The sequence below is a fragment of the Tachypleus tridentatus genome, chromosome 7, assembly GCF_004210375.1.
Source record: "Tachypleus tridentatus isolate NWPU-2018 chromosome 7, ASM421037v1, whole genome shotgun sequence".
In the NCBI taxonomy this organism is placed as follows: Eukaryota; Metazoa; Arthropoda; class Merostomata; order Xiphosura; family Limulidae; genus Tachypleus; species Tachypleus tridentatus.
In genome coordinates this window covers 129518142-129536979 of record NC_134831.1, presented here as the reverse complement: position 1 = coordinate 129536979, position 18838 = coordinate 129518142, and the positions used below count along the sequence as shown (strand labels likewise).

Sequence of the window (18838 nt, the reverse complement as noted above, 5' to 3'; positions counted from 1 at the left end):
AAATATAACATATATAAGAAAGGTGTATGATTTAAATACAACATACGTAAGAAAGGTGTATGACTTAAATATAACATATGTAAGGGAGGTGTGTGACTTAAATATAACATATGTGAAGAAGGTGTATGATTTAAATACAACATATGTGAGGAAAGTGTATGATTTAAATATAACATATGTAAGAAAGGTGTATGATTTAGATACAACATACGTAAGAAAGGTGTATGACTTAAATATAACATATGTAAAAAGGTGTATGATTTAAATAAATAAATCCTTTAAATAATGCTGTTGTTGCATTGTGTAGTTGGACATGAATGAAACAAAAACCTATAAACAGCTGTTGTACTTAATAGTTAAAGTAAACAAATGTAAAACAAACAAAACATATCTCTGTAATCAACATTTTTTATATAAACACCGTGTTTTGGTGGATAATCTACCTCGTGAGGCATCTTCATAGTTGAACGTCTGAAAAAACGACATTATAAAATTTGAATTTTTAATATTCTGGTGTCAAGAAAGTAAAATCAATTATTTTTAATTTGTGGCTATTTCACTTATTTTCCTTTTTTCTTAGATAATGGCGGCATTTCTTGTTGTTTGTACTCCCCGTACAGTATTAGAAAAGCTCTTGGTCTATTGCCACTAATAACTATGGGTAACTTATCTTCACTTGTCGCTAACTGCCACTAATAACTATGGGTAACTTATCTTCACTTGTCGCTAACTGCCACTAATAACTATGGGTAACTTATCTTCACTTGTCGCTATTTCATTTACTTGTTATTTTTTCGTCCATATTGGTATCAACTGTTTTTTACTCTCTTGAAAAGTATTAACTAAGCGTTATGTCTACCACCACCAAAACCAAAATAACGTAGTATTCTATTTCCCTAACGAGTAAACTCTTTCTCCACTAACGAAGCGTTTTGTAGAGTCTATGGACTCCATGTGTAGGATGCCCTAAGTATTCAACAGGCTTAATACAAATACACACGCTAAAAATCAACAATGGCAGAGAAGTTTACTTTAAAAGAGGATTGCCACTCACTTTCATTTGTTTCTCTATCCAACAAACCCCCCCCCAAAAAAAAAAATGCAAGAAACCGTCGTTAAAACACCAAACCAAAAATTGACCAACCAATCATCTTCCTTCTTCCTGTTCCAATCGAGACAACTGTACAACCACGTTTGTCACAAACGTCAGTTTATAGCTAAATCCACTCCATGTCTTCCGGGCAGGGCGCTTAGTAAGAAATTTTAAAAATATGACAATTCTGGTGAAAATGACGCTATCATTACCCTATGGAGTTAGCTCTTTGACAGAAATCTGGTGTCCGTTTAAAAAGGTGAAACAAGAAATATGTAGTACCAAAAATAATTCAAACAAAAATACAGGAATAATACGACTAAATACGTATCATTTCTACGTAACTTTTATTTTAGAATTGATTTTTACATTGTGAAATGCATACTTGACTTTGGTATTACTGCATCTGAAAATTATATATTCTTGACTGTTGGTACATAGTGTTTATCGTGATGTTATGATCATGTTTGGCGAGGTATCAGTATAGTATAAAAGAAAGCCCAGGACTTACATACAAGGAAAAACAGATTCAGTCAAAACATGTCTTTATTATCACAAACGTTCACTACGATGTCAGTCGAATTAACCGATTTCGTAACCATTTTGTACTCACACATTTCACATTGTAACAATAACTTTTAATATTGTAAATAATGTAGGGATGATCTGTGTATAGTTGTATCATCACTACATTTTTTGACGCTGTGTTTCCGTGTGTGTTTGTTTATGCTAAAGTAACTGTCTTTAAAGTAATGTTATAAACGTCGTAGTTTTGCATTGGTATAGAACAATGTATCTTAAATGTCATTCACTTTTTGCACTCATGTAAACTTAAGTATCACTGTTCAGTTAACCAATGCGTATATTTGGTTCCATATGAGCTAGCGTGCATACACGCACGAACTGATTGGCACATATTTTTCTGTCAATAAAAATGTAATAAAGTGTGTGGCAATGCGTTTCGCGTGTTTAAAGCCAATAACTAGTAACACACTCATAATATTCTCAAGCATTATTGCGTTAATTACTTTTAGAACCAAATAAATTTATACAAGCACAGAAAGAATTTAATTTAAAATTACAGTTATACCTATAACTGAGTACCACATTAAACTATAAGGTGCTATTAACCTACAAACATTTTGGTAGACATTAAAACAATATTCGCATGTATGTTTGCTATACTTAAGTACAATCAAATCCAATAATAGAGTGATTAATATAACTGCTTCTAATAGTTGTTAGGTATTCTGATCTATTAAGTGTATCTGATGTAACTGACACAAAAAGATACAAGTGGTATTATTATCCTTAGACTTTGGTATTTCTCCATGTATTGTTTGTTTTTTTGGAATTTTACACAAAGCTACTCGAGGGCTATCTGCGCTAGCCGTCTCTAATTTAGAAGTGTAAGACTAGAGGGAAGGCAGCTAGTCATCACCACCTACCACCATCTCTTGGGCTACTCTTTTACCAACGAATAATTGGATTGACCGTCATATTATAACGCCCCCACGGCTGAAAGGGCGAGCATGTTTGGTGCGACCGGGATTCGAACCTCTGACCCTCAGGTTACAAGTCGAACGCCTAAACCCACCTGGCCATGCCGGGCCTTCTCCATGTAAGAGATCCTAAAACAGTATATATATATATATATATCATTGAATAAACATATGAGTTCAACTTTTCCAGGTGAGGATTAATTTGTATGGTTTAAGCTTCTCTTTGAAGTGGAACTGGTTGTTTTGAAACTTATTTTAAATTCTCACTACTTACGCTTCAGATGGAACCGTTAACTGTATGATGTTTAACTGGCATTCTTTGTTGCTAGAGGAATTGTAATAACAATATGTGACGCAGAATGGAGATTTAATTCGTGTTTTGTTTTCTGTCTAGAATGGAAAAGAACCACCAAGAATGTTCACAATAAAGCCCATTCCTTCAGCTGCATCTAAACCATTAATTGTGTTTGTAAACCCTAAAAGCGGAGGAAAACAAGGGATCAAATTAATTCGAAAATTTCAATGGTTGCTCAACCCTCGACAAGTATTTGATTTATCTCAGGGAGATCCAAGTGTTGGGTGAGTGAAGTGCTGCTTTCGTCTTCTAAACCCGTTACCATCTGTTAAAGTGGAGTTTAATATATAAATTATTTATTTAATTATTTCTTCTAATTTAATACTTATTGCTCATTCGATAGTATATAAAATAGAAATTTTGTGTGTTTTATAATGTATATTTTAATATATTTAGTTCCCCTAATGGTGAGTGAAAACAATATAAAGCCTTACGTGCTGTTCGACGTTTTGTATTAACCCTTTGTTGCATATTGTAATTTTGTAACAAGTATTTGTTGCTAAATGCATACATCAATACTTCAGTTCTGTAGTTGAATGCTTATCCATCTTGATAACAGTCTAAATTAACCATGTAATTATTTTAGTTGCTTTGTCAATACAGTGGTGTTACTTCTGGGTAAGGTATCAATTTATACGCCATATAGTTTATGAAACATAAACTACGAAATTAGTTGAAAACTTCTTTGCATCTATTTTCATAATGTATGTGAAAGAGGATTATTTCACGTCTTAATTTAGTTTGTTGTTGAAAAGCCCTTTAATCTTTTTCACTCTGCAGAAACTGATTAAGAAATACAATGGTCAGAGAGATTAATCAAGTATTTTGCTTTATGAAGTAAATTCATTCTTAAGTTACTCATTATCCATAGTATGTCTGGAAATTCTTTATCTTTCATAGAGTTAGAACTTGTTGTTTCTTAAAAGCATTGGAGGATACCGAATAGTGTTAAAGAATTTAAACAGTCAAGGTTGGGTACCACAGGCAGGGAAACTGGATTGGTTTTGTTATGAATTTTGCGCAAAACTGCACGAAGGCTATATGCACTATTGCTCCATAATTTAGCAGTGATAGACTAGTGAGAAGCAGCTAGTTGTCACCATCCATCCAACAAGATTAATATACACAAACAGTGATTTTTCTTCTTAGAACGAATATATTTTAATTTATAAACAATAATGCAATTTTTAATAACGGTTATTACAAATAATGATTTATATACAGAAGTTTTACAAACTTACAAGCAATTTTCAATCTTCTTTCTTATCTGGAACTTTTTCGATATCCTATCAAGGGTTCACGAAGAGGTTGTTACTTTAGAGTAGATATGGATACAATTAACTAAATAAGGAGCCAGCTAACTCTTCGCTGATCACACGTCAGCTTTTTACAGCTAAAGTTATGTAATGTCTTCGTAGAAATACTTACTTCCGATGTTAATCCGCTGAAGTGAAACGGTTTGTAATGTTCGAAATGTATAAACATTCAAACGATTAATAACTTAACTTCCCGATTAATAAGCGTTAATCACAGTTATAACTTTCGAGGTTTAAAGTGTGCCAACTATAGCAAACCAATAATATACATTGTCCCTTAGCGCCTCGCGTTGGTTAATTGTTATAAACGTGAAAAGAGTTTCTAGAAATTTCAGCTTGCATGACAATACTAGCAATCACTAGTATTTACATACACTCACATACTATATTATTGATTCTTACAGTCGAACATCTTCTACAATTTATTTAAAAATAATAATTTAAGTTATATATATTTTTAAATGTGACTTGCACAAACATTGATAATAAAATAAATGTACAATAGTAATCCCGTCACAACGAAGATACACGAAATATAATCTCTTTTAATGCATCTAAAATTATAACGTGCACATCAAACAGATTAATCCCTCACTAGTACAGCGATAAGTGTACAGATTTACTACGCTCCAACAGATTAAACTAGGGATTCTCAAATAACTTGAATAAAACATAGCAACAAAAGGGCACTGGCCGTTTAGCTGGCTAAGTATGCGGCTGTCATGATATTAAATTAGTTAAATAAGATACCAGTTAATCTTTATGTAATCTTCTCGAACAGCTGCAAGTGACCTGTCAAATCTACTGCACCACCACTGACTGCGTAAGTTGACATAGTTAGGCATCAGAGATTAATGGCTCCCGCAACCCATTTCTCTTTAGGCCTAACATGATGTGTAAAGAAAAAAAAAAGAAGCGAAACGAGAGGGACCGTTTTGAAAATTTACAAAAAAATTATGTATTTATATTTAAAAGTAGTTGGGACAGTAAATTATAAAATATTAAGGCAACAAGAATGCTAAACTTAACATTTTTGCTTGATGTAAATGAACTAATTATATCGTGAGGAGTTACAAAAATTGCGATTGTATAAGTAACAAGAAAACATTGCCATGTCTTCCGTTCGTATGTACTTGTTACAAAGTGGACAGTTGGAAGTAAAATTAATGCAACCCTAAAGATCTTGGGAAAAATATATTTATTCTTTCACTAATAACATATTAATAAATTATAAAATGTAAAAGGTTAACAAAAGATAATTATAAACCCTTATTGAATTACAATTTACAAATCGAGGTTAACTGAAATCCTTACGATCTGCTCTTAACGGAATTACTTATATATTTGATACATAAAACTGTCGGTACTTGGAGAAACTATATTATTACATAATTGAGAGAAAAAAGAACGAGACAATTGTACATTTCACATATACTGCATTTATTACGACCATTGTTTAACCTGTTGATGATACCTTTCTTTCCGAAACCATGGTCGTAATAAATAAACTATACCTGAAACGTACAATTGTCTCGTTTTTCCTGAATTCTGGAATTATATATAACCTAATAGAGGGAGGTAAAACATTGAGCAATCTGCCAGTTTCAAATAGTTTTTTATTTGCTCTTAAGTCAAACTATGATTGACAAGCTGAACATTACATTTTCCAATCTTAATATGTATCTTGCTCTACCATTACAGTATGCATCCTTGAAATGCATTGTGTATTTTACCTTAGGAGTAACATTGTTCTCATGTGTATTAAACAACAGATTTATTTACTGTATATTAAACTGTGTAACAGAAGGGTAATATTGATTTCAAGATTTAAACAGACAAAAGAAATGTCTGTTTACTCTCTGTTTTTGTAAACACAAATACTTCAAATGGTTATTATGATTTCCTAAAGAGGTATATCCTGTTGTAATTAATTTTCAGTGACGTGTGATTATTTGTTGATACTTACTGGAGAATAAGATGCCATATTTTTAAGTTTTATATTTTTCTTGCTAAGATATAAACTGTGATACAAACCAATAACCCTAAACATGAGGTTAAAATACAAGTATTGTTTTCTACTAAATAAGATGTATTTCAGTTATGTGTGAGAAATTTAAACCTTTTTTAAGGTTGTATTGTCTTTTCTTTAGCAATACTAAAATAACAGATGAACAGATTAAGTAAATGCCTGGGTGTTTGACATAACTATTGTAATAAAGTTAATTTACTGTAACTTATATTTTATTTGATACCTATTAGAGTTTCATAGTGGTCAAATAATAGTTCTACTGTAAATAGAATGGTTTTCAACAGTTATTAACAATTCTATTTTGTTTTTACATAAGCATAAACTATTCAGATTTTGAGTTGGTCGCAGAATGAGGTTTTGTTTTGGTTTGTTTTAAAATTTTCGCAAAGCTACACGAGGGATATCTACACTGGGATTAGCAGTGTAAGACTATTGGGGACCCGGCATGGCCAAGCGTGTTAAGGCGTGCGACTCGTAATCTGAGGGTCGCGGGTTCGCATCTCGGTCGCGCCAAACATGCTCGCCCTTTCAGTCGTGGGGGCGTTATAATGTTACGGTCAATCCCACTATTCGTTAGTAAAAGAGTAGCCCAAGAGTTGGCGGTGGGTGGTGATGACTAGCTGCCTTCCCTCTAGTATTACACTGCTAAATTAGGGACGGCTAGCACAGATATCCCTCGAGTAGCTTTGTGCAAAATTCAAAAACAAACAAGACTATTGGGTAGGCATCTAGTCACTACCACCCACAGCCAACTCTTCGGCTACTATTTTACCAACGAATAGTGGGATTGACCGTCACATTATAACACCCCCTACGGCTGAAAATACAAGCATGTTTAATGTGGTGGGGGAGTCGATCGCGCGACCCTCAGATTGTGAGTCGAGCGCCCTAACCACCTGGCCATGCCGGACCGTGGCTATATTGAACAAAGCTCAGCGTCGCTTATTAGCGTCTCTGTGTACATTGGATGGTACTGATGTGTGTGTGTTACACAAATTTACAAGACGGAAGCGAAAAATTTATGTTTTGCTTTAAAAAATTTCACCTGAGATTTTTATCAAAATTACTTATATCTAAGTAGCGCTGATTGGTCTCAGTGAAACATGTTGTTGTTTTTTTTGCAGAGTGTTATGGTAGATAAACAACACTGTAAATTTACATAATTAAACAAATAACTCTTATTATAATGGAGCTTGCAATGTACGTGTCCAAAATTCGGATCTTGGAAACTACCTCATCGACCATCACTAATCATAACTGGGTAATATTTGTATAGCTTGGCAGTATTTTTTATAGCTGAGCAATAAATAAAACAATCGATAGTTTTACAAAAAAAAATTATGTATTTCAGATTTAACCAATAGAAATTACAAAAAGAGTAAGTTTCAAATATAAAACAATAACAAATAAGCATAGAAAAATATGTATTTTTCGTTAGTGAAATTCTCATAATAACTTCCTCTACAAATAAATTTTAAATAAAATTCTTTTTTCTCGTGGATGGTGGACATTGTTGATTATCCAGTATAAATACGTTGTTGTTGAAGTGTTGAACAATTCCAGAAAAGACCTTAGGCCCAAAACCTTTTGTACCTGCCCTGAGAGCGCGTATTTCTGCTTGTATTACTACCATACATTTGCAGGCATCTCTATGTCCAGAGATCTGTACTATGTCTGCCACATTTTGTTGCATAGACAAGTATTTTTTGTTTGTTTGGGAATTTTGCACAAAGCTACTCGAGGGCTATCTGTGCTAGCCGTACCTAATTTAGCAGTGTAAGACTAGAGGGAAGGCAGCTAGTCATCACCACCCACCGCCAACTCTTGGGCTACTCTTTTACCAACGAATAGTGGGATTGACCGTCACATTATACACCCCCACGGCTGGGAGGGCGAGCATGTTTAGCGCCACGCGGGCGCGAACCCGCGACCCTCGGATTACGAGTCGCACGCCTTACGCGCTAGGCCATGCCGGGCCACATAGACACGTATAAATCACTAACTTGTAGGCTGAATTACACCTATTTAGGTGTAATTTTTGGTATTGATGTTGAAGTAAAAACATAGAGAACACATTATGAAGCACCGAACCTATCAGTGTTGTTCCAACATTGTAAATTGCTGGAAAAAGTGTAATTGTGTGAGTAGTACTAGAGTGGCTGAAGATAAATATCGTCTCTTTTATAAGAGTGGATCACATCCCAAATGTACCTGAATACTCTTGTCAACCGTGCTTGCAGTAAGAACTATACATTTACCTCCTGTTGTCCAGGATTGGTTTATAAAGTACGACGTTGGTTTCAGTCATCTTCCTTAGCTAATACACACTGATTGAAATGATATCATTTGTATGTTTTTCTAGTTAAGCCAAGGGCTACACAAAGGACTGTCTGTGGTCTGCCCACCATGGACATCAAAATCCGGTTTCTAGCATTTTAAGTCCGCAGACATCTCGCTATGCCACCAGAGGGCGACTGATTGAACGTTTGGTTCGTCGCTGTAATCTTCTGCTAACACCTGTGAACCAATTGTGATCTTCTGCTAACACCTGTGAACCAATTGCAGACAATGCTCCTCATTAAATGGGTTGCAATTAAATAAGACATATTACAACATTCTGTGGTGTTTATGCCACATTGAGTCTGGATTGTTATCGCGCCGAATAATATATAATCTTATGATACAAAGCGAAAGTCTTAATAAATGTTCCAGTCACGTAGTTGAAGATTCATTTGCTTTGACTCATGTAACTATAGCTACTGGTTAGTTGTATGTGTGTTTAGCAGAAACTATTCTCTTACACTAGTAACCCCAGCTGTTTGTCCTAATTTAAGTTTGCTCCTTTTTGTTGTTTTGTTTTTTTATATGAAACTATAATGAGGTTAGCTTTATGTTTTTAATTAGTTTGATGCTTTTATTTTGTAAAACTGAAACTCCGACGAATAGAAGAGTGTAGCTAGTCTAAAATTCCCATGTTTTCAGAAATCAACTTTGTTTTAGTGTTAAAAAAATTATGTTAGAAACCTCTAGTACGGTAAACTTCGAAGAGCTCTAGTGATTTCATAAAAGGTTTATTTTTATTGTCAGATCTGAAATTCTGAGGTTATAAGTGCTTCTTCGATGTCTCAGCGGTAATACTGAAAGCTGTATAACGCTGAGAATTGGGTTTCGATATCCGTTTTGGACAGAGCTATTAGACTATAATGTAGCTCTGCACTTCGCGACAAAAAAACAACAAAATTTTAGGGTTTGAAAGATTGTGAATAATAGGAACCGCTGAAACTTTTCGTATAATACACTAACTTTGCTTTTCAATAATTATCGCTCGTTCTGTTTCTGCTAAATATTAATATATTTTTAATATATTAAGATAAAGAAAACGGTGATATATATCCCCATAATATGTGTCTATTATCTTATTTCATTAACAAAACTCTTAATGAAACTTTAACTATTAAAATATTGAACCGATAAAGATACATTCTGGAAATATAGGTCTAACATTATATTTATCTTAATCAAAATCTCGTCCTAATAAACTTTCCTTTACGCCAAACATGCTCGCCCTTTCAGCCGTAAAGGTGTTATAAGTGACGGTCAGTCCCACTGTTCGTTAGTACATAGTAGCCCAAGAGTTGGCGGTGGGTGATAACGACTAGCTGCCTTCCCTTATACTGCTAAATTAGGAACTGCTAGCGCAGGTAGCCCTCGTGTAGCTTTGCGCGAAATTCAAAATAAGCAAACAAACAAACAAACTCCAGTTTGCGTTAAACAAAGTTGGTTAACAGCTAATACTTCTTTTCACTTTATAATTTTTTATTGAGAAATATTGATTTTACAGTATTAATTCTACGTCAAGCAAGTTTTCAGGTTTTGAGATGTCTTAAAAATATAAGTTTCTGAAATTCACTTTACTATTTGTAATTCGTTAAACTTTACAAACTTGTTTCAGCTTTAAGTCAGTAATTCTGAATTAATTAAATGCCGTACTTGGTTTTAAATTGAAAACTTTCGGTGTTGTTGCCGAAATAATCGTTATATCTTCTAAGAAAGCTGGTTGCTTTTAATACGTCTCTTCGATCGTAATTTGTTGCCTCTAATATTACAGACTAGAATTGTATAAGAAGGTTCCAAATCTACGGATATTGGCGTGTGGAGGGGACGGAACTGTAGGCTGGATGCTGTCACTTCTTGATAAAGTAGGCCTAAACCCTTCTCCTCTTGTTGGAGTACTACCCTGGGAACAGGAAACGACCTAGCTCGAATTCTTGGCTGGGGTGGGGTGAGTGAGTTATTGTGTAATTAATTCTAAAATATCTTAAATACCGGAAATTTGTATACACGAGTTCTTTTACTGATATAAAGCTAAGCTTAGTTTTAAGCACATTTACCAAGTACTATCTAATTTTATGAACGAGAAAATGCGTTTTTTATAATGCAAGAAATAATAAAATGTTATATGATGGAACATGGCCAAGCGCGTTAAAGCGTTCGACTCGTAATCCGACGGTCACGGTTCGAATCCTGGTCGCACCAAACATGCTCGCCCTTTCAGCCGTGGGGGCGTTATAATGTGACGGTCAATTCCACTATTCGTTGGTAGAAGAGTAGACCAAGAGTTGTCGGTAGGTGGTGATGACTAGCTGCCTTCCCTATAGTCTTACACTGCTAAATTAGAGATAGCGCAGATAGCCCTCGAGTAGCTTTGCGCGAAATTCTAAACAAACAAACAAATAAATCTGCCTTTTGTCTTTTGGTCACGAAAGGCGGAAGACTTTGGAAACGTCGTCCTCAACACTTGTGTCTCCACAACGGACAGTTGCTGTCCATTCTACAAAGCTTCATCATGAATACTCTGTCTAAACAATCTATCAAAGAAATGTTGCATATTTAACTGTGCAACGTTTTTGTTATAAAATTTGTAAAAAACATAGTAATGGTATTATGTTCTGATAAATAAACTGAAGTGGACGGCAGCTGCCTGTTGTAAAAAATACGAATCTAGGACGATGTTTAGAAAGTCTTCTGTCATCAGGTGATGCACCTGAGGACTAAATACTATATTCTACAATTGTGTGTTTGCAACAGACAGTTGCCGTTCGTCTTAGTTTACTCATTTTGAAAATCTGCTTAAGCAATCTATCAATGGCTGTTATTTCCAGTTTTGACTCTTCGAGTTGAATGCTCAACAAATCTTTTCCATCTGGACAAATATTTGATCAACTTAACTTTTTTGAATTTTCAAATTCAAGTACATTTCACGGGGAGAAAACTTTCTACCTAATTATAAGCTAAATAAATGCCCCTTTCTATTTTTAGGGTTACACCGACGAACCAATTTCCAAGATTATCTCCAACGTTGAAACTGGGGATATCGTTCAGTTAGACAGGTAAGAAAATATATGATTTGGACTATTCTACAATATCTCTTCTACTGACATGCGCTACTAAAATTAATATTTATATAAATTATTAAAATAATAATAATAATAGTTTACTCAAGAAGCCTAACTAAAAACAAAATAGCAAACACTTAATTCATTTTCTAATGAATAAACTTAGTTTGACACAAGACGTTATTAAAAGTAGAAAGCAGATAGCAATCTCAGGTTCTGTGCTGTTAATGGCCTATGTATTATTGTTGGTCCGCAGATGGGATGTTACGGTTGAGGAAAACCCCGATGTTGATTCACCGAGTAGGGAAGGTGGTAAGGAAAACTTGCCCCTTAACGTCTTCAACAACTACTTTTCTATTGGTGTAGATGCCCACATAGCCCTGGAGTTTCATGAGGCGAGAGGTGAGAAGTTTTAAATCGCCCTTTAGGCCTCGCGAAAATATAAAACACAGACGTTACTATGATCAGTCGCAATACAGCAAAACTACGAAACTAAACGGCTCTCAATAAAACATAAATAACATTATAGTTCTTTCGAAATAAACAAAAGTTATAGTTTAAGTTTACAGTTAGAAGCTAAATAAAATAACGTTTCCAAACGCGTTTTACTTAATTTCGTATTTGTTTTGAATTTAGAAAAAAAAAAACGTCGTTTTCATGAAGGGTAAAACTCAAAACTCCATCTGCAAAAGTAAGGCAGGAAATAATGTATTTTTTTTTTTCAAAACGAAATCTAAAGTTAATCTTTAAACCTAGATAATAATATGAATTGGTAACCTTGTACATTTATGGCATTCAACTAGAGTCCACGGTTGTAGGTTTTGTGACGTTTGTATATTGTTATGTTCCTACTGAAACTAATTTTTTTCCACTTTTTTTTTATTAATATTACAGAAGCTCGACCTAGTAGGTTCAATAGCAGACTAAGAAACAAGATGTTTTACGGACAGGCGAGTGGTAAAGATCTACTACAGAGAAAGTGGAAAGACCTGTGTAATTATGTGTCTCTGGAAGTAAGCCTTTTGTTTTTCCCTGTCGGCCATATTTAACGTCTTTGAAATTTATTTGGGCAGCGCAACAATGTAGGCTTCGTGAATACAAGTAATAGAGCTTATGGTAACAATGTTACACACAAGTAAGTGAAATAAGTGGTTATTTGACAACGTTTTGGGAAATTGGTTGACTCTTTGTGCTTAAGCGCAATGCTACGCTGTCTTTGCTGTGCCAACGCGAGTATGTAAACTCAATTTTTAGCGTTATATTATGAATTATCTCTGAAACCGCGGAAAGTGTATTGTTTGTATGTTTTTTTTTAATTTCGCGCAAATCTGCACGAAGGCTATCTGCGCTAACCGCCCATAATTTAGCAGTGTAAGAGTAGCTCTTCGGCTACTCTTTTAACAACGAATAGTGGGATTGGCCGTCATATTATAACGCCCTTACGGTTGAAAGGGCGAGCATGTTTGGTGCGACTGGGATTCAAACCCGCGACCCTCGAATTACGAGTCGAGCGTCTTAACCACCTGGTCATGCTCGATTCAACTAATTTATATGGAAGAAGTGTTATTTTTGTAAAGAAATAAATAATTATAGCCAGCGTTTGTGATTTGAGAATTGTTTTTTGTCGGGATTTTTTCAATATAAAAACATTGCTGAATTTTTTTAATTTTTAAATTATTAAAATAATTGTGTGACATAAACCAGAGGGCGTTTAATCTGTGCTATAGCTTCCATTTTTCACTCTCGAAATTATCGTATTTCATTATTTGTAATAAAATCAATATTATTGGCTTATTGATTGACTACATGATTTATGGTGCCAAGTCAACACACGTTGTATTGCTTGAATAAAAGAGACATTAGACGAGTGTAGGTTTGACTTTGTACAAAACAGACATTAGACGAACATAGGTTTAACTTTGTACAAAACAGACATTAGACAAGCGTAGGTTTAACTTTGTACAAAACAGACATTAGAAGAGTGTAGGTTTGACTTTGTACAAAACAGACATTAGACGAACATAGGTTTAACTTTGTACAAAACAGACATTAGACGAACATAGGTTTAACTTTGTACAAAACAGACATTAGACGAACATAGGTTTAAATTTGTACAAAACAGACATTAGACAAGCGTAGGTTTGACTTTGTACAAAACAGACATTAGACGAACATAGGTTTAACTTTGTACAAAACAGACATTAGACAAGCGTAGGTTTAACTTTGTACAAAACAGACATTAGACAAGCGTAGGTTTGACTTCGTACAAAACAGACATTAGACGAACATAGGTTTAACTTTGTACATAACAGACATTAGACGAACATAGGTTTAACTTTGTACAAAACAGACATTAGACGAACATAGGTTTAACTTTGTACAAAACAGACATTAGACGAACATAGGTTTAACTTTGTACAAAACAGACATTAGACAAGCGTAGGTTTGACTTTGTACAAAACAGACATTAGACGAACATAGGTTTAACTTTGTACAAAACAGACATTAGACAAGCGTAGGTTTGACTTTGTACAAAACAGACATTAGATGAACATAGGTTTAACTTTGTACAAAACAGACATTAGACGAACATAGGTTTAACTTTGTACAAAACAGACATTAGACGAACATAGGTTTAACTTTGTACAAAACAGACATTAGACGAACATAGGTTTAACTTTGTACAAAACAGACATTAGACGAACATAGGTTTAACTTTGTACAAAACAGACATTAGACAAGCGTAGGTTTGACTTTGTACAAAACAAACATTAGCCGAACATAGGTTTAACTTTGTACAAAACAGACATTAGACGAACATAGGTTTAACTTTGTACAAAACAGACATTAGACAAGCGTAGGTTTGATTTTGTACAAAACAGACATTAGACGAACATAGGTTTAACTTTGTACAAAACAGACATTAGACGAACATAGGTTTAACATTGTACAAAACAGACATTAGACGAACATAGGTTTAACTTTGTACAAAACAGACATTAGACGAACATAGATTTAACTTTGTACAAAACAGACATTAGACAAGCGTAGGTTTGACTTTGTACAAAACAGACATTAGACGAACATAGGTTTAACTTTGTACAAAACAGACATTAGACGAACATAGGTTTAACTTTGTACAAAACAGACATTAGACAAGCGTAGGTTTGACTTTGTACAAAACAAACATTAGACGAACATAGGTTTAACTTTGTACAAAACAGACATTAGACAAGCGTAGGTTTAACTTTGTACAAAACAGACATTAGACGAGTGTAGGTTTGACTTTGTACAAAACAAACATTAGACGAACATAGGTTTAACTTTGTACAAAACAGACATTAGACAAGCGTAGGTTTAACTTTATACAAAACAGACATTAGACAAGCGTAGGTTTAACTTTATACAAAACAGACATTAGACAAGCGTAGGTTTAACTTTGTACAAAATTGACATTAGATAAGCGTAGGTTTAACTTTGTACAAAACAGATATGAAAGGATCGTAGGTTTAAGTTTACGTACAATACACATCAGAAGTGCGTATGTTTATTTTAAAACACGTTTGTTTTTTTTTGTGATCTAGTGTGATGGGCAGGACTTCACACCGAAGTTAAAAGAACTTCGTACTCACGCTATTTTGTTTCTTAACGTTCCCAGGTTAGTACACGGCCTAGTGTTTGTAAAATAATAATATTCAAGACACGAAATCCTGTTCTACTACACAGAAGAAGTATATTTTTTAACGCACGCGTTCAGGTTAATGTTGTTGTTGTTTTTTAATTGAGCACAAAGCTACGCAATGAGCTATCTATGGTCTGCCCACAACGGGTATTGGAACCCGGATTTTAGCGTTGCGTTCATGTAAGAACTGTTATTTTATTTCCTCCAAAGGAGGGCTAAGGTCGCCTAGAGGATCACCTGCTTTAATTTGTTTGTTTGTTTAAAATTAAGTACGAAGTTACACAATGGGCTATCTGTCTTCTGCCCACCACGTGTATCGAAACCCGGATTTTAGTTGTGTGAATCCGTAACATTCCGCTTTGCCACTGCGGGACCACCTGTTTTTACTAGTCACACTACAATACAGCAGTGTATTGTCTGTCGGTTTGTCAGTAGACACTAAAATGGCGTCACATAAGAGATGCTTTACATTGTAATTTGTACTGTCGTGAAGCCAGTAATGCTTATGCATGCCACGAATCACAAGAATAATTATGAGCTCTGTAGGCTACAATACAGCATGATACACGAATTTCAAAAGTAAGAAACATAAATATTTCATACTTTTAATTTTGTGTTTTTTTGTTGTTGTTTTTTTTACTCTTGAAATATAGCACTTTAAGGGATCCTATGGAAGTACATCTGGTTTAATAGTGGATGTGTTTTTTTTAATAATAAAACAGTTATTTTATTTTTATATTAAACCTGACGAAGGACAACTGTTTGAAGCGTAGTTGTTAAATATATTTTTTTTCCTTTGCGTGTGTATTAAAAAAAAATTCTTCCTTCGTGTAACAGAACAGCGTGATCTTCATAAAACTTAAACGTCGCTACATATATCAGTAGTTCATTAATTATGCTAATAAAATATATTGTAATACTTAAGTGTCTATTGTATAGTTATGCCTTATCTCACGCTCGAATCATAAGCTGAGAGAACGTGTCTTTAAGTGTTGAAATAATAGTTCTTTAGCTTTCAACAATTATGAAACTTTTGTGACAAGAAGCAGTTTTTCTCCATAGCATACAGGTTTTTAAGCAATTAGTAATACCTTTTATTTTTATTTATATTCATCTGTTGTTGTCCTCAGAATCTTATTTTAAATATAATACTACTATTTAATTGGTTAAACGTTTGCCTATGTCTGTTGATTCGTGCAACTCGCTTTCATTTTTTTTATTCAAATATTAGAACTAGTGGATAAAACTGACTGTTTGTATAAACAGATTTACCTAAAATCAAAACTTAATATAGTACACAACCTCACGCTAGAGGCCGCTAGTTTTGTTTTCCGTCCCGATACTCATTTTCATAAAACATATATAACTTGATTTTCCTTTGAATTTTTAAAAATCTAATATGATGCTTATTAATTAGGCTTCTTAATATACTCTTTGGTTGGTTTCGATTCATAATCACTTCTTATTTTAGAAATATCTTTAATAAACAAATATTGTTATTCATGGAGAAACATTTCGATAAATCATAACTGTTACTATTTTTCTCTTTAGTTATGGTGGAGGAACTAGGCCTTGGTTAGGTCCTGCAGCAGGTTTCGACCTTCAAAGAACAGATGATGGTTTAATAGAAGTACTAGGTCTCACCACATATCAGCTGGCAAGTGATGTGACCTTAAACAGTTGAAAAGTGCATTTAATCTGTTTGATCACGGTATACGAGTTAATATCTGATATTTTATCATTTTTCACAATACGACATAATACCATATGACATTGTTAGAAACACAGGTTTGTAATTTTACCTATTTTGGAATCTTTGCTATTAAATACTTCACCTGCTCAAAAGTTTACAAATTTGCAAGTAAAATTTTAATTAGTAGCTTTTTTAAAATATATATTTTACTAGAATTTATCTTTTGGTTCTCTTTAAGTCTTACGTCCCTACACCTAAAGACGTGTAAATCCATTAAAAATGACAAACTTATAGGTTTTTCTGGATAACCGTCCATGTTTTAACAGTTTGAAATAAAATGTTGAATTATCAGTTGAAAAAGTTAATGTTATTCCCACATTTATAATACTATGTTTTACTACTGACAGCCACTACTCCAAGCACGAGGTCATGGTACTTGTATTGCCCAATGCCGGCACGCCCGTGTTATCACTACCCGAACAATTCCTATGCAAGTGGACGGAGAACCTTGTAAACTACTGCCCTCTATAATTGAGCTTCGACTGCGAAATAAAGCCAACATGATTGCCAAGTCAAAGGTGTGATATATCGTTTAAATGATAGATACTCTTCCAGTATAAAACTGTGTATAGTAAAACACGTGTACGTTTGTACATCTCATAAAAAAAGTTATTTGCTCGGGAATATATGGGGTATGTATTTTTTGTTTCTTCATTTCAAAGCATTAGAACGACCAATTTAGATCTAAAAAAATTATTATATCTAAAAAAACAAACAAACTTGGTTTCGAAAACACATATTAACCATAATTTACCAAACACCTGAACCCAATCTTTTTGTTAGAGCGGATATGATATCTACTTTCCGAAAGCGCTATCAGATTTCTCGAATTTTGATTACTTCAGATCACAGCGTGGTCAAATCAACCTTCGAGCCTACACTTGAAGTGCTTCACGTGCGTAGGCGTTAGCAATTTCAGTTTTGAAAATTTAATGTACACCTCCACAATAATGTATTAAGGAACGACGCAAGAATGCCTAATGTCGTAGTTTCAGTAGTTATTTAGCCTACTTTCTGTCTTTGAAGATACGTGGTAGTAGTACCACCAATTTGACACTTCTTTTCGTGGTTATATTCATGAATGGAAGTAACTAACACATTCACCTATTTTCTATGTAGTTTGTTTACTGATATTTATTCTCTCAAGCAGACGTACTTTTTGGACTTATGAATATCATATGCCCCGCAAGATGGCTTAGTCATATTAGGTATTTTCCCCGAAGATCACTTGGTGGATCATATTTTTAAACCATTGCACCATTAGAGAATACTGTGTTTTCTGTCACTCAGTCAGTTGACACAAAAATGACTTCACGTAAGGGAAGCTTAATGTAGCAGTTTATACTCTCGTGATATCGGTAAAACTTGCGCATGCATTGAATCACGAGAAGAATTATGAACTCTGTAGGCTACAATATAACGTAACGTATGAACTTAAAAATGAATAAATAGAAACATTTGTTACTCTTAATTTTAATTTTATTCACTCTGTAGCTAGATTCCCCAGATCCTAAGAGTCAACAAAGAGTTCTGTGTTAATCAATGATGATAGTTACTGTTCTCAGGTCATAGTTTCCATTTTATGAATAGATTGAACAAACAGCAGTCAGTAAGATTGTAACGATTGGTTGAATTTTTAATAACGTTTATTGAGCCGATTTCAAGTCATCAGTCGGTGACGTCTGCTTATTGTATCTTGTGAAAATATAAAA

At 34.1% G+C, this 18838-nt stretch overlaps 1 protein-coding gene across 1 annotated transcript in view; it reads left to right on the top strand.

Annotated features, from left to right (window-relative positions):
- Positions 1-18838, top strand: part of LOC143257811 (eye-specific diacylglycerol kinase-like) — a 41637-nt gene that overhangs the window by 10784 nt on the left and 12015 nt on the right. The window contains 9 exon segments of the mRNA XM_076516840.1: positions 2990-3174; positions 10404-10531; positions 10534-10577; positions 11615-11685; positions 11948-12093; positions 12586-12704; positions 15276-15349; positions 16925-17030; positions 17474-17644. Of these exon segments, the coding sequence (XP_076372955.1) occupies positions 2990-3174; positions 10404-10531; positions 10534-10577; positions 11615-11685; positions 11948-12093; positions 12586-12704; positions 15276-15349; positions 16925-17030; positions 17474-17644 (1044 nt within the window).